This window comes from Mus musculus, chromosome 8 (assembly GCF_000001635.26).
Source record: "Mus musculus strain C57BL/6J chromosome 8, GRCm38.p6 C57BL/6J".
Lineage (NCBI taxonomy): Eukaryota > Metazoa > Chordata > Mammalia > Rodentia > Muridae > Mus > Mus musculus.
Window position 1 is genome coordinate 94,531,902 of NC_000074.6, and position 16,884 is coordinate 94,548,785.

At 52.1% G+C, this 16,884-nt stretch overlaps 1 protein-coding gene across 2 annotated transcripts in view; it reads left to right on the forward strand.

The window, feature by feature from the left end:
* Positions 1 to 772: 772 nt before the first annotated feature.
* Cpne2 (copine II) overlaps positions 773 to 16,884 on the forward strand; it is a 37,856-nt gene continuing 21,744 nt past the window's right edge. The window contains exons 1-2 of one of the 2 annotated variants that reach the window (XM_017312732.2): positions 773 to 1,292; positions 16,427 to 16,644. In XM_017312732.2, the coding sequence (XP_017168221.1) occupies positions 16,465 to 16,644 (180 nt within the window). In that variant the 5' untranslated portion in view covers positions 773 to 1,292; positions 16,427 to 16,464. The remainder of the gene's footprint in view (positions 1,293 to 16,426; positions 16,645 to 16,884) is intronic. The other variant, NM_153507.2, reaches the window with a different exon arrangement.

Sequence of the window (16,884 nt, forward strand, 5' to 3'; positions counted from 1 at the left end):
GGTCCCCATTTTCTACCTCTGCTCTAAGTGGCGCCACAGGTTGCTTTGTCCCAGAGCTGAGCAGAGGGCATGGAGGACTTTCTGCGCAAGAAGACGAGGAGAATCTGGAGAAAAGCAGAAAGCTCCGGGGACAGGCAGGCAGAGAGAACAAAGCTCTGTGCCCTAGGGCTGCTTAGTGGGGGCCCTTCTAAGGCTGCAAAGTGCCTGTGACTCAGAGGTGGAGGGAGCTCAGAGCTGCAGCGTGAGTCTCCCGCATTAACTCTTATCTGTCTGGAATAGAAAACCTACAACCTCAGTGCAAGGCTTTACCGCTCAGCCCCACAATCCCGAGACTTGTACACCAGGGCCCAGGGCTTTGGCCATGCTTATTAAGACCTCTGGACAGCCATGTCTCCCCCTACACCTCCCACAACAGAATCTGGTTAAAAGAGCTTCCGTGTGGTAATGTCCAGTGGTTTACTTGCTCCGAGGGTACAAAATACCACTGAGCGACCACCAGCTGCCCAGCGACAAAACAGTCCCTTAAGAACTGGTGCCTCTGGTTCAAAAGCTGGCTGCACAGAGGGGAGGCCTCAACTCTCCCGTTGATCCCAAACCCCACTCCGAACGTCTTTATCTCATCGTCTTTGTCACGGGAATATGTGTCATCTTCCCAGTCTCAGGCGGCAAGAAAACGCTATTGAAAGAAATTAAAAAATATATAATAATAAAATAAAAAAGGAAAAAAGAAAACACTGCGGTTCTTGTGCGCAGCTCGGAGGCAAGTCCTGGGCGTCTCCCCGAGGATTCCGTGCTGAGCCCTGCGCGCTTTAGGGTGAGAGCCGCGGGCGGCGCCCCGGGGGTCTAGCGGACCAGGAGATCGCACCCCCGGGTCCCCGCATCTTGAACTGGAGCGCAACGCGGGGAGCTCGGCGGTGCCTGACGCCCAGAGCGGCGGGCCCGGCGCTGGGTGCGAATTCGCGGCATCGCTCGGAGTGGCAGCCTGCTGCATCCAGGTCCTCGCGGGCCACCAGCCGGGAGCGGGACAGGCTCCGGCTTAGCCCGGAGAGCCGCCCCTCCAGGAAGCGCCCGCCTCGCGCCCGCTTCCCGCCCACATCCTCCCTCGACTGGAGGGAGGAGCCCGCGCCGCAGCCGGGGCCCGAGGAGGGCCAGCCCCAGCCCGGGCGAGCGCACGAGTGGGTACGGCCGCGCGGGTAGCGCCCTGAGCCTGTCCCGCGCCGCCGCCCGGCCGACAGCACAGCGCCCGGGGATGCCCCGGCGGCCCGGAGCACGCTGAGGCTGCGGAAAGCGCGGTGAGTGGGGTCCGCGGCGAGGGCGGGCCGGGCACTGTGTGCGCTCAAGTTCGGCCTGGGGCTTGGAGGGGGAGTGGGTTCAGCCGAAGGGACTCCGATGTCCCTGGCCGCCGCCCCCCGCAGCACGCCTGGGGGGGGGGGGCTCAGCTCCCACCCGGCCACGCGGGGGCGCCCGTCTGCGGGGGGCGGCTGGAGGATGGGCGGCTTCGGGGACACTGGCTAGCTATTTAGGAGACCCTCTTCCACCGTTAGATGTCTAGAGGGCGGCTGTGGGCTAGCGATCGCAGCCGCCAGCACAATTGTTTGGAGGCGAGCGCGCCCTTTGATCCCACCCTGACCAGGACCTGGCGCTACTCGGGATCAGCTCTAGGGCCGACTCCCTGCTCCAACTGGGGAGAAGAGATGGGGAATAGTGCCGGGCGGCGTTCCAGAAGTCGGAGTGTGTTTGCAAACTAGTTTTTGCGCAAAAGCTGTCTGGCACCTGTGTGTTTCAAGGGGTGGAGGAGGAAGCGAGAAGCCCTTCTTTTTTTCCCCATCCCCACAATGGTGCTCCTGGGAAAAATAAAGGAGACTAATGTTCCTTTTTCCTTCTCTTCCCCTCCCTTCCCGAATCCTGTCTTTGGTACAGCTGACTAGTCTTTGGATAAGGGGCTACCTCAAAAGGAGGCTGGGAGTGCCCAAGGTCACAGGTGCAATAGCAGTCCGGAGCTGGGTGGCCATTCAAAGGGTCCTCCTTGTACTCTGATTCTTCCTGCCCTATAAGAATTCTGGGGGAAGGGGAAAGGGGAAAGGCCTTTGAGAATTAGCCCAGATGCCCTTTGTTTTGTCTGACCACAGACCACCATCATGTAGGGGTGTGGAACTGTCACGCAGAGATGGGAAGGGGTATTATACTGCCCCTCTCAGAGATAGAAAGGAGTATTATACTGCCCCTGGAGGTGTCTACCGCATCTTTGTTTGGAGGCATTGTTGCTAGGCAGGCTTCCTGCTGAGAATTCCCTAGTCCAGGGTTAGGGTCCTGCTTTCCAGCCTGGGGAGATCCCCTCCCTTTGCCTTCTTCCAGGCAGAGCTAAACTCTTCCAGAATATAGCTCCCTCACCATGGGCTCAGAAGGGATTTGACGTGGGCTCGTCAAAGTGGGAGGGCCTGGTCATCCTTCCTTCTTGTCAGGAAAGCTGCTGTCCAGGAGAAACAATTTAAGGTCCCTGATGCTTCAGGATTGCAGTCAGGGCCAGAGGTGCCTACTGACTCCTAGCTCTTTGCTTGCTGACTTCTGGTCAAGTGGCTGCAACTCCCCTTGTGAGGTCAAGAATGCTGCCTTTTGCATTGGATGAGAGCCCTTCTCCCACAGGAAGGGAGGCATTTTGGGTTGGGTTGTCATTTCTAGTGGCCTGTGAACAGTCCCAATATGGGAGTTGTGAGAGACTTACCTGGCCTTGAACACCTTTTTGTGACCGGAAGTGGGATGGTGGTCTCAACTGTGTATTTCCAGTTTCTGTAAAGTAGGACCGTCTCCTGGGCCTCCTGGAAACTGACCAGACACAAACACTAAAGCGAGAGTTTATTGCCACCTTGGCAGGGGGCCCAGTGAACTCTGGGGCTGTCCTCAGATGATAATGAGCCCCTGGAATGGGAGAGTTCATCAGATGCATTTCTGCATGGAAAAACCAGGGACAAAGGCTATGGATGCTTGAGTTCTCTGTTGCTTCCTGCCTTCCTGCCTTCATGCCTTCACACACACACACACACACACACACACACACACACACACACACACCCTTTGGCTCTGGGTGTTTTTCCATCTGTGAAACGAGGGCCGACGGCAATACCAGCCCATTTGCAGAGCCAGTAGGAAGGCTAGGGCCAGGAAACGGGGCAGGTATTCTTACACGTGGAGAGCTCTTCATGAGGGTCTGTGATTGCCTTTCAAGCCCTCCCCCAGTGCCGTAAGAATTAAAAACCCTCAGGGGACCACGTGAAGAAGAGGGTCAAAATGGAGCCTCAGTTTATCTGTATAATAGTGAGGTGTGCGTGCACTCTCTGTCCCCCTCTCTTTCCAGGTAATTGTGTGCTTCCTTAAAGGTAGTTGTGAGGATCCGTTTAGATGACAAGGAGCTTGTGTGTCAGCGCTGTGACTGGTGCGGGAGGCACTTGGGAACAGCTGTCATCCCATTGTTCCTGGGAATATTACTGCACTTGATTCGCATGACTGCATCCAACATTCCTTCTGGAATTTTTTTTGCCGGGGGGTGGGGGGGCGCTTAAGAGACGAGTCCTGGAATCAGATGCTGGTACCTCTGGGCCATTCGAGGGGCAGAGAGGCCAGGGTAGGAAGGTTCGTTCTACTCAGACCAAGTGTAAAGAAGTAATGCACCCCTACCTGGAGCTGACCTCACTGGGCTCTGACGCTTGAACAGAAGACGGAAAAAGCACTCTCTAGTAATTGCACTCCTGTCAGGAGAAAGGATCTGTACCTGCTGAGACTTCCTAGGTGCTCCTGCCTTCCCCTCTTCTGCCCTCCCCTAGCCCTGCGAGACAGGCTGGGGCTGCAGAGGGTAGGAGCAGAACACCTCCAGAATCCAGCCATCTCGCTTCGAAGCACATGGCTTCCGAAAGGTCTGTGTGGTCTCTATAGAAGCAGGAGGCTCGGGCACCCTGCCATCTAGGCAGGGCAGGCTGGAGATGGTGACCATCCAACCATGGTCCACCCCTTGCTGTCCAGGAGAGACAATGCTTGAAGACTGACCCTGGGCCAGAGGTGCCTTCTGTGTCCTTTGCTCTTGTTTGCCTCCTGAATCTGGCTCCGACGGAGGCCAAAGAAACTACTGGTTAGTGTGTTGGAGTACCGTCTACTTATCACCCACAGCCACAGCTTTGTCCGCTGGAATCTGAGAGGAAGAGACAGGGCATATCCCCATCCCTTTATCTTACTTTGTTTTTCCCAGGGTGTTTGTCAGTCTGAAGTCATCTCATTTATTTGTCTGTGCATCGGCTCCTTACCTCTCTCTTCCTCCAGTGGGCAATGTCTCCACCGAACAGGCTGTGCCTTCTTCATACTTGAACAGTACCTTGATACACAGAAGGTACCCAGTAAATGCTATATGAGGAATGGGAGGCTACCCTTCATCCCAAATGAGGTCCTGAGTGTTAGGTGACAGCCTGGACAGATTATGAGCTTGCCAGCCTGAGTCCCTGGAGGGACACTGGTTTTATTATGCTGGGTGCCAGGAAGGGGTGTGGAAAGGTGTGTGTCAGAACAGGGCAGGATTTCCTGGCACAAAAAGTTGCGGATTAGCCACTGTTACAACCTGCTGCCTATTGCCTGCCCACCAGAGAATGCTGGGGAGTGTTATCCATTTCCCACTTAACATAGATGTTTCTTAATCTCTCTGACCTCAGTTCATCAATTCCTTCCTTCTATCTGTCCTTCTTTCCTTCCTTCCTTCCTTCCTCCCTCCCTACCTCCCTTCCTTCCTTGCTCCCTTCCTTTCTTCCTATAATTGATTGGCTAGTTGCCCATTTGTGTGCTGGGATAGAACTCAACTTCAAGCATGCTCAGTCATGTGCTCCTCCACTGAACTCTAGCTCCAGTCCCTGACCTCAGTTTCTTCATCTCAGCAGAAATGGGCAACCTAAAAGCTGTTTAGCGACTTAGCGGATGTGTTCCAAGCAGGCCATCTAGGTTAGAGACTGGCATATGTTAGTGGTGTAACCGTGGTCAAGACAGGCTCTGTTCCTGAGCTGCAGAACTTAGGAAGGACAGAGGGGCATCTGTAGCCACACCCTCAAGTCTTGAAACAGGTAGGGAGGGGAAAGATTCTCACATAATGAGGCAGTGCATAGTTGCTCTATGGTGTTCCCCTGGTGGGTGTGAACAGCATAGTGGGGGAGCAAAGGTTAGCCCAATCTCTGAGTAAAACCACATGGTCACCAAACCCTCAACTCTCCATTAGTTTGGGGCCTCACTCTGGCCAGCCTCACTCCTGAGGTCCCCTAAGTGCTCAGAGCACTCAGCAGCACAGAGAACTCTGGGCCCATCCCTCAACTTCCAGGGAGGCAGGAGAGAGGCATGGTACCCAAGCCTACTTTGCAGATGAAGTGCAGAGACCCAGAAAGGAGGAGGGAGTGGTAAGAGAAGGACTAACAGGACCGGCTACCTGCTAGACCACTTGGCCAGCCCCTGTAGTAGCACTGGGAAGAGCCTAGGTGGATGAGCTGCCCATGGAACCAGAGTTTGGGTGGGTGTTAATCAGCCTCCTTCCCAGTGCGGCCTGGCAGAAACTGAGGGTCCCAGGAGAGCATCAGAGCCAAGTCCCTGCCACAGCCTCCTAGCCTGGCTGTCTACATCTATATTTATCCCTATAATGGCCTGGTTGCCTGGCAGAGTGTGGTGTCTTTTAAGCACAGTACCCGGTGCCACAGCTGAAGTAGAAAGTGGTTTATGTGCAGAGCTCCAGGACTCCATCACCTTGTCCAGAGTGAGTGCCAGCCTGCTCCCTGGGCTGCATGCCACTTGGCAGGAGCCACACAGCCACCACAATGCACAGGAAAAGCCCTGGGAGTAGGAGTCTTGACTCTGAATCCCTCCTTCCCTAACAAGCAGAGATGTTGAAGTGGTAGGACTGAGGACAGGATTCTTATATGGCTGGAGGGTGAGACAGGGTGCACCCTTTCAGCCCAGAGTGTCTAAGAACTCGTTATTCCAAAATCCCAGAGTTCAGCTAAGTATGGTACTGAATAGCTTTGATCCCAGCTCTCAAGAGGAAAAGGCAGGGTGAATCTCTGGAGTTCTAGACCAGCCTGGTCTACATATCAAGGTTAAACCACCCAGAGTCTAAAAAAACAAAACAAACCCACAGGGCTAGAGAGATGTCTCAGCGGTTGAGAACACTTGTTGCTCTTGCAGAGAACCTGGGTTCAGTTCCCAGTAGCTCACAACCATCTATAATTCTAGTTCTAGAGGACCTGATATCCTTATCCAGCCTCTGTGGGCACCAGACGCGCACACATGGTGCATAAATATACATGCAGGCAAAACACACATACACATAAAAGAAATGACTTTTTTTTTTTTTTGGTTTTTTGAGACAGGGTTTCTCTGTATAGCCCTGGCTGTCCTAGAACTCACTTTGTAGACCAAGCTGGCCTCGAACTCAGAAACCTGCCTGCCTCTGCCTCCCAAGTGCTGGGATTAAAGGCATGTGCCACCACCAGCTGGCAAGAAATAACTTTTAGAAGTCCAAGAATTCCCAGGCCCAGGACATTTAAGGGGGGGTCTGTGATCCTCGGCTTCTGTGATACCTTCTCCCTCTTCCAACTGTGCCCTCTCACTTGCTCAGCTCCCATCCTGTACGTGTCTGTGTTGGGAATAACAGAAATAAGAGGCTGGGTGTGGTGGCACATGCCTGTATTCCCAACCAGCAGTCAAAAGGTTGGGCAAGAGGACTGCCGAAAGTTTGCAGCCAGCCATGTCTATATACCAGGATCTACCTCAAAACTCCAAAACAGAGAAGAAAATGATATCAGGCCCCATCTTTCTGTTCAAGGTAATGTTTTCACATTGGTGATATTGGGCTGGTTCTCCTGAGTGACCAGGAAAGCAGCAAGGGCTTTGTGGAAGGGTCTGGGGGTTTTTGTGTCATCCCTCTCCCAGATCCACCCCTGCTTGTGAGTTTACAATCAGCCTGGTTTATGTAGCAAGCTCCTGTCTCAAAATCAAAATGGCTGAGTGTGGAGTTTGGTGTCTCGGTGTACAGGGCCCTCAGTCCAATCCCCAGAGATTCAAAAAAAAAAAAAAGAGAGAGAGAGAGAGAGAATCATCCCCAGCATAGGATATCATGATGGGGCAGTACGTCTGGGATAACAGCAGCTGGGTCCAGGAATGGGAACACGCAGACCTCCTCCTGGTGTCCCTTCTCATCAGGTTCACGCTGCCTGTCACCATTGTCACCACTTCCAACAGCTTAGGTTTCTTTTGTCCACACCTAACCTCACGTAAGGAGTCCAGTAGGGCGCTTGTATCCTCCTTCGTGCTGACATACCAATTCCTGATCTTGGATCAGGGCAGCCACTCAGACAGTGCTACTGTGGGTCCTTTGTTGAACATTTGTGTCGGGAGTTAGCTTCCAGGCCCTGCCAAATGTTTCTCCTGCATGGTTTACACCAAATCCCACTGCCTGTGGCAAACTGTAAGAGTTCTGGCCACTCCGCACTCTTGGCAACATGGGACGTGCCAGCTTTCTACAGTTTTGACCGTCGTAAGGATGGCGATGGGCCTGGTACATAGTGATATCGCATTTGGTTCTACTGAGCTGAATGAGGGAGTAAAAGGAGTCAGGTGGAGAAAGAGAAAGTGCGTTCCAGGCAGCTGGACCAGCAGGTGCAGAATTGGGGATTCACAGAGAAGTATTATTGGAACCTCATATAGTAAAGAACATAGCCAGAAACAAGAGGGTGGGGGAGGGGACCGTGGGAGCCCTACCAGGGGGACTAGGTGTCCTCCTGGGAAGGACAGGGAGCCTCCAAGAGACTTGTGCCATTGTGAAACAGAGCTTTCAGCGTGCCCTGGCATTTTCATGGGGAAGAAAACAGAGGCAGGGGCTGGGGAGATGGTTCTGTCAATACAGTGTTTGTATGCAAGCGCCAGGTTCCTAGAACCCCAGTTGGAAAGACAGGTAAATCCATCCTTGGGGCTCAATAGTCATGGTTCCAGGCTAGTAAGAAACCCCAAGGAATGACATCTGAGGTTTTGCCTGTATGTATGTGTGCACTTACACACACACACACACACACACACACACACACACACACACACACACAGAGAGAGAGAGAGAGAGAGAGAGAGAGAGAGAGAGAGAGAGAGACGCAAGCTCATGCAGGAGAGAGAGGGGAAGGAAGGAGGGAGAAGAGAGAAAGCAAGAACAGGGTCCCATCAGCCTGGAAGGTGGGTGCTTTCTGAGACCCAGAGAGTGATATCAAGAGCAGTTATCATCAGCTTGGGAGCCAGAAGGCAGGAACCATTTAGGCAGCCATCCAACCTCCATTGTGGGTGTGGTCACATGGTCACAGGGCCTTGAGCAGGGGTGTCTGGAAGGTAAAGCTCACTGTGCACTCTGGATGGGATTTGTCTCTGTTGGGGTGACTATGTCCCTTCCAGCGGACAGGCAGGGATAGCCTGGAGCTCCTACACTTGAGAAGTTAGTATCCCATTTCCTGCTCCTCAAAGCTCAAGGTTGCTTGGATGACTTACTGTCTCTGTGAACTTGTCTGGCCTATAGTGACCAATTGTTTAGCCAAATACCAGTCTAGATGTTTCTGTGGAGGTATGTTTAAGATGTGATTAACATTTAAATCAGGCTTTGGGCAAAGCCGATTATTCTCCATGCATGGGCCTCATCCAGTTGATAGATGGCTTTCAGCCAGAGACTGAGCTTCCTTTAAGACGAGGTCTTGGACCTCAGGAGCACAACGTAGAAAAAACCCTTCCTGTTTCCAGCCCATGCTGCCCTCTGAACTTCAGGCTTACCCCCGTTGTGGTCCGATGAATTGATTCTTTAAAATCAGCCTCTTATTGTACGGATGCAGACATACTATTATCTTCGGAGAGTCCTGATGATGTGTTTGTCCTCTGAGTTCTGGCCCTTGTCATCTGGGATGACATCTGGTTAGTGGGATGACAATGCCCTCGGACCCATCCCAAGACTTCGGAGAACCTTGAGGACTTAGCAGCCAGAAGGTGAGGAGTGATTGACTGGTTAGTTGAGGGTTCTAGTTAGTAGAAAATTACTATCTAAACCAAGCATGGCAGGGCTTGTATGGAAGCTGAGTGTCACGCCTGCTTAACTAAGCCACGTGCAGGCCAAGCTAGAGCCATGCCCAGCCTCGGGTGTCCGCCTTCTTGCTCTCATCTTGGCTGCAGGTGGGCAGCTTCAAGATTGCTCTAGGGAGCGCGTTAGAAACCGCACCTGCCTGCCAAACCCGTGGTTTGTGCTTGGCTCCCCCCCCCTCCCCCCCCCCGCCTTGCCTGCAGGGCTTGTTCATACACGGGTTGTTAGTTAGGTGCCTCCCTAGGGCTTCTGATGGAGCAGGTCTGGGTGGGGCCAGATGGTATACTTCTGGTGCTTTCTGGGAACCATGCTTAGAGCAAGAAAAGCCTCAAGCTAAGAGCTACTACAGTCCTTATAATGTCGTGCCCACCAACTGCTGCGGCTTCTGTCGCCCTTAGGGACTCCAGGACTATTGCCAAATGTGCCAGTCTCTTATCAACTCGCTGGCCACATCCTCCACCCTTGGCCTAACTGACATGGTGCATTGTGCCCACAGCAGAAGAGGGTAACAGAGAACCTGTGACTCAACCAGTTTTAGTCCCTTGCCCTCTTTGTTTGGCTACACATCACCTGGTTTTGTGGGTTTTTTTTTTTTTTTTTGGTCTGCTGTCTCCACACCAGAGATTAAGGTCCACTCTAATAGTGAATGTGCTTTATCTTAATCCTTACAGCAACCCAGAACATACCTTGTTGCCTTCGATATTGCAGAGAGCAAAACTAAACGAGAGAGATTAAGTAAGTAATACAGCTGAGGTCACACAGCAGAGGAACGGCAGAACCAGAGGCTCACATGCAGGATACTACGTCCAGGGTCTGTGCATTTAACTGCTACTTGACACTGCCCAGAGGACCAGATATCTGTGTGACTGTCACTAGCAAGGTTTTGCAAGTTCACCCCTTAGAGTTTGCATCGAAAAAAAATTATATATATATATATATGTATATGTATGTGTGTGTGTGTGTGTATATATATATATATATATATATATATATATATATATATATATATATATATAATGTATATTATATATATATTCCAAATACCAGGTTGGACATGCCATGGTGTGGAAGTCGGAGGACAAGCTCAGGTGTCTTCCCCTTCTACTTTGCTGGAGTCATGGTATCTCTGTTGTTTGCTGCCGTGTACACCAGGCTAGCTGGCCTGCGAGCTTCTGGCGAGTCTCTAGTCCCTGGCTACCATCTCACCACAGAAGCACTGGGCTTATAGTCACACACTGCCACACCTGCCTTTATATGATTCTAGGGATTCAAACGCAGGTCCCCATGCTTGTGTGTCAGCCCTCACCCCCCCCCCACCCCCCCACCCCGCTCCCCAGCCACTGAGCCATCTCTATTAGCCTTGGGCATGCTGTTTTGACAGTACCTATGGCTTCCTACTAGGAGTGCTTGTTGGTAGTCCCACAGGGCCTCCCGTCCCTAGAGTGGTCACAGTTGAGAGTCTTGGGCCTGAGCAGCTGCTGCTGGGCCCCTTTAGATCTCTCCTTGTCCGCCTTCCGCTCTTGTCTCTCCCTGAGTCCCCTGCAACCTATTGTCTCCTGAGCCTGCTTCACTCGGCATCTCCTGTAACTACCACCTCAAAGTTGGGATTCTTGCATCCGGCTCAGCTACAGAGTCCCCTCAAACCACATCAAGCTCCTATGCTTGTCAGTGGGCCTGGGCTCCATCTATCCCTTACCCCTTCTTGGGCCTCCGCTGTTACATATGACCCTTGCACCCCTTTTCTCATCTTTCAGAGAGTTATGAGATCCAAGGCTGGAGAAGTGGCTTTAGCTTCTAAGTGATGCGGGTGAGCAGCCTGCTTGCTGGGTTCCTGACTCTGGTGCGTTTACTGTGCTTGCTGGGTGTTTGCAGTATACAGACCTGCATTCGTGCTAGGAGTCAGGGGCCCCCTTGAGAACTCATATTATGGGAGCTTCTTGAGGAATGTGTAAAAGAGTTGTCGCTTACCCTGATTAACTTAAAGAAGTGCTGCGGCGTGGACACAGAACACATTGGCTTAAGTGATTGTGGCAGACCTCTGAGAACGCTGATAACGGGGGCCCTTCAAGAGAAGTGTTTTCTTCGGCAAATGGAACCCCAAGTGCTAAAGGCTCGGAGCAGGTGGGAGGTGGGCACACTTGAAATGAGACTAGAAGTCAGGGAAGCTTGGCCGAGAACTTGGGAGAATGGCTTGCATGCGTGAAAGGAATCAGCTCAGCCTGGCTCCCTCAGCCTGGCGTGATGCAAGGACTTGCGATCCAGAAGCGTCAGATTAGAAGATTCTGTGGTAGCATTTGACTTACATGATCATCGCCCCTCTGGCTGGGCAGGGGAGAGCTACTGAATTAGGCATTGCTGCGAAAAAGATCGTGCAGCTTGTCTGGCCACGGCAAGGGACATGGAGGCAGGAGGCTGATGCTGGCTTCAGCCAGGAGTGGGAAGAGGCTGCCCCATGGGGTGTGGGGGGTGGGGGGTGGGGTGCACAGGGAGTCATTGGCCATGAATGACTAGAGTTCTGTCCAGAACCATAATATTCTACATGTGTAGCTTAGTTCTGATGCACCAGAGTCTACCTGTATCTCAAGGGCAGGATGCCTGGTCTGGGTGGGAATGGCCACAGTGGGAGCTAACCTTCTATATGTTTTAGACAGGGTCTCACTGTATATAGCCCAGTCTGCACTTGAACTCATGACCCTCCTGCTTCTGCTTCCTGAGCGCTGTGCCACCTCTACCTGCTCTTCAGCCTTGTTACTACAATCCTAGGATAGACAAGGAATGTTTGTTGAATGAATGTGTGACCAGTGACAGGTCATTTCGAAGCTCTGCCTTCTGTTTGCCTCAGTTAGCTCATCTAGAAATGGGCCGACTGGTTTTGCAACCCCAACCCCAAGCTCTTTCTTGGGGGCCTGTGCCCACACTTGTGCCAAGAGTCCTATCATTCTTGGGAGAGGCTCTCACGCTGCCTGCACCCCCTCCTCCATCCCCAAACCCCAAATTACCTGCAGATGGTGCTGTCCTGGAGCTTTTCCATCTTGCCCAATGCACTCACAGACCCAACCCCCTCCTTAATGACACCTTGCTGCCTTCTACTGACGGAGGGGAGGGGGCTGGCCCAACCAGGCTGTGGTTTCTGTTTCCATTGCGTCAGGCCTCAGGGTCCAGATCCCTGCCCCGCTGCCTGCCGGGCTGGCACCAAGGGCCACTCCGATCCCTGCCTGTTCCAACCTCAGACACCATGTGCTCCCCATTTCGGGGATCCAGAAGGTTCCTGCCAGAGGGTGAGTTGGAGACGGGAGCCCTGCCCCTGGTTGGGGAGGAGTCCACTTCCCCGCCCACTATTCCTAGACTGCTGGTTTTCTTCAGCTGGGGCTGGAGCCGGACCCAGGTAGAGTTGTCCTGGGCTTCCCTGGACTAGGCAGGCCCTCGTGGCCTCGCCCTCAGCTAGTTAGCAGTGGGACGCTAGTGCAGTAACAAAGGCAAGATTCTGGGTATGGGGACGAGCAGGTGACTACCATGAAGATGTGTCCTCGGTGCGGTCATGTAAGCTTGGGCCTTTGTCCATTTGAGGGGAGGGGGGTTCATGTGGGGCCAGGTCCACATGTGTGCTACACCAGAAAGTATGCCTGGCCCCTCCCATATGGGGGCAGAACTCTGGGCTATAAGGGTCCATGCCTAGGATCCATGAAATCTGTTATAGAGGGGCCAGTGCTGCAACAAGGAGGTGGGTGAAGGCCACATGGCAGGGGTATGTGGATAGGGTGGTGTCAGAGGAGCTGAAGACCTGGGTTCTGGATCCTGGTTTAAATGGGGAATGGGGCCAGCCTATGGGAACAGACTTGATATCCCACCTGCTTGGGAAACTGAGGCAGGGGATAACAAGTTCAAGGTCTGCTGGGCTGTAGAGTGGGATCAAGGCCAGGCTGAGTAACTTAGTAAGATCCTGTCTCAAAATTTATATATATATATATATATATATATACACACACACACACACACATATATATATACATATATATGAATGAAAGAAAGAAAGAAAGAGGGAGAGAGAGAAAGAATGAACAATTGGGCACATACTTTAGTAGCACATTTAGCTTGCATGTAGTGGGCCAGCACACACGCACATACGTACATACGTACGTACATACATACATAATGGGTTTGCTTGGCAGCCTTAGTTATAAGCCTACCTTTTGGTCCCATGCTCCCTGGTCTGGTGGGTTCCCAAGTTGTCTCTTCTTTACCCAGTATCCTTCCCCAGGTGAGAAGGTCTGCATTGGCTTGGGCATCGAGAGATGGCCCCGCAAGCAGTCCTTGCTGCTTACTGGATGGTGATCCTGGACAGTGTTTATCTGCTTTCTGTTCCTGCATTTCCTGTATGTAAAGTAGGGTGCTGATCTTGCCCATGCTCACCCCAGGCAGAACAGGGGCCCCCGTGGACACCTTTGATGCCCACTGGCCAGCTGAGATTTGCTTTCCAGCCCCGGCTGCTTCTATCACAAACATGGCTCCTCAGCCCTTTGTGCAGAAACTGATTTTTAACCAACAAGAATAAATCCTGCCAGAAAATTGCAGTGCTGTCCTGATGCTTTGGGAACTGCGATTGTAATGAGGTTCTAGGGACAGCCAGTAGGAGGGGGAAGCTGAAGACTGGCTTCCTCACTCTCCATATCCCCTCCCTGCCAGGAGGTCCCTGGGCAGGCACTGTGTCCTGTCTGCAGGGTCCCTTAGGAAGCTGGGGAGGGGCTTCGGGCTGAAGTAGAGCCCTGTGGCGTGGTCTTTCCTGGTCTGCTGTGGGACAGCAGAGGCTGCTCCTTAGCATAACAGTGAGCTGTTTCAGGCGGAGTGAGCATTTGAGAAGACAGGAAGCCAAACATGGCAGTACATGTAATTCTAACACGCAGCAGACAGAAGCAAAGATTATGAGTTTAAGGATAGCCTGGGCTACATAGTGACATCCTACCTCAAGAAAGAGAGGTGGGGGTGATGGTTCATTGGTTAACGTTACCAGTAGGCCTAATAGCTTTTGCTCATCCCTGGGCTTCACTCCTTCCAGGAAGGAAGGAGCTGATTTACAAATTGTTCTCTGACAAGGGTGTTCACCTACCCATACCCCTTACAAGAAACAAACAAACTGATACCAACTTTTTTTGTTGTTGTTTTTTTGAGACAGGGTTTCTCTATGTAGCCCTGGCTGTCTTGGAACTCACTCTATAGACCAGCCTGGCCTCAAGCTCAGAAATCTGCCTGCTTCTGCCTCCCAAGTGCTGGGATTAAAGGCGTACGCCACCACTACCCGGCAGATACCAACATTTTAAAGGACTAGGAGACAGTCCATGTGCAAGCATGAAGACCAGAGTTCAGATTCCCTAACAGTCATGTAAAAGACCTGGTGATGTGCACATGAAATCCCAGGGCTGCGGAGGATGGTGGGGCAGTGCAGGCAGATCCCTGGGACCAGCTGGCCGGCTAGTATAGCCAGATACTCCCAAGCATCCGGTGAAGATGCTTGGGAGGTGGCTCAGTGGGTAAGGGGTGCTTGCTCTGCATGTGTGAGGATGTGAGAACTTGAGTTTGAAGGTGCAGAATCTATGTAAAAGGTCAAGCGTGACTGTGGGCGCCTGTAACTCCAGCATCCAGGGGCAGAGACAGGAGGAGTCCCAGAGCTCTCTGGCCATCCAGCCTAGCCAAAATGATGAACTTGAGAAAGATTTTATCCCCAGGGAGTAAGAGATAAGAACAGCAGAGGAAGACGCCTGGCGTCTTGTTCTAGCCTCTGATTGTGGGCCCTGGAGTATGCACCCCCAAATTCATGTGCACAGCACACACAGCAAAGGGGAAAGGGATTGAGGAAGACACCTAGTGTCAACCCCTGAACTTCCCAAAGGTACACACAAGTGAACACACACACTCATAAAGGGCGAGCGAGATTATGCCAACCCTGCTTCTGACATGCTGTCACCCACACTGTGAAGCCCCGCTGCCCAGAGGGACCTAGGCGTATACAGTCCCTGTCACTGTGTTTCCGCTAAACCAGGCTCATAGAATCTCTTGACCCAGAGGTGACACCGGAACTGGAATGTGCTCAGTAACCCGTGCATTGCTCAGGAGAAGCTACTGGCAGGTCTCCCACAAGACTGAGGTAGAAAACAATGTTGTCCTACCATACTCTAAGGCGGAGGGCTGTAAGACCCTTCCTGGGGAAGATACTGATCAGGAACTCATTGAGCAGTGAGGGGAACAAATATTAGTGATGCTTTTATGAGGCATTTGGAAACTAGGCTCATTACCCATGTTAATGGGTATGCACAGGCATACGTGATCTCAAAGAACCAAGGTGGGACACTGTGTTGGCAAATAGGAAATAGGCACAGAGAGCTTTGGGCTTGTCTACAGGCCCAATGACAAAGGGGTTCCACAGCTCCCTACCCCCATGGAGATAGTCCTCCCACTCCTGCATATGGACACCTTGTCCTCTGAGGAAAACAGAGCCACTGTCCATTAACAGTGTAAGTGCCTCAGTAGGAAAGGTGTGTTGGTCCTTAGTAGAGATTGGAGAAGTCAAGTGTGTCTGGGAGGGTCAGTTCTGTGCTGAAGACAAGGATTGACTCGGGCAGGATATCATTGTTCATTTGCTGGTGCACACACCCTTCACATAGGCTCCGAAGCTTTCTGTATCCCAATCGTGGGCCTGGGATGGAGATGTGGGAGGAACATAACAGGTGAACAAGATCCGGTGTTGAATAGGTTACCAGAGATTCACTTCCTAGTGACCAAAGCAACAAAGAAAACCCAAGCCGTCATAGACACTACTGATGCTAACCCAGGCATTGCTCAGGAGAAGCCATGGTTTTCTGGCACCATGCATGTAGGATACCCATATCCACTGGGATGCCCTATGATCCTACATGGGCAACACAGGGGGCTGTGTATATAGCCCATGGACTAAGACTGAAGGCAGGGAAAAGGCACCAAGGTGGACCATACAGTCTCTATAAGAGACTTCTTATTCCTTCCAAGTCTCTTGTATTCTCCCTCCAACAAGCCTTCCCTCCCCCCCATCCCTCCCCTATACACACTGTCTGCCATCTTACCACCTACTTCTTTGTTTTATTTTGAAACGGAGTCTTGCCCAATTCAGGTTAACCATGAACTCAGCCTTCTGCCTCAGCCTCCTGCAAGCTGGGATTACAGGCTTATACCAGTGTCCCCAGTCTCTACCCAGTTATTGAACGTCAGTGAGGCCTCCCTGTGATGAGCTAGCATACGAAGAGTATCTGTTCCCTTCTGACACTCATTCCTGTTCTCCAGACTGCCAGGAACTGTTGCTGCTGCCGCCACCAACCCCCATGGCCTACATTCCGGATGGGGGTGCTCCTACCGCTGGGGCCATCCCCTTGGGTTCTCAGTGCTGTGTGTGCAAAGTGGAGCTGTCAGTGAGTGGCCAGAACCTGCTGGACCGGGATGTCACCTCCAAGTCTGACCCTTTCTGTGTCCTCTTTATAGAAGACAATGGCAGGTGGATGGAGGTAAAGCAATGTGGCAAGGACTGGCTTTGCTGTGGAGGGGCTCCTTTTAGATCCAGGGAGTGCCGGGGTCCATGGGATGAGGGCTTGTGGTGGAAGATCACATAGAAAACTGACACCATTTTTTTTTACAATTAACTTTTATTTTAGGTATATTTAAAGTATTACTTAAACTAGGTGTGGTAGAATACATCTGTTATCCCAGCACCGAAGCAGGAGGATCATAAGTCCCAGATTAGTCCT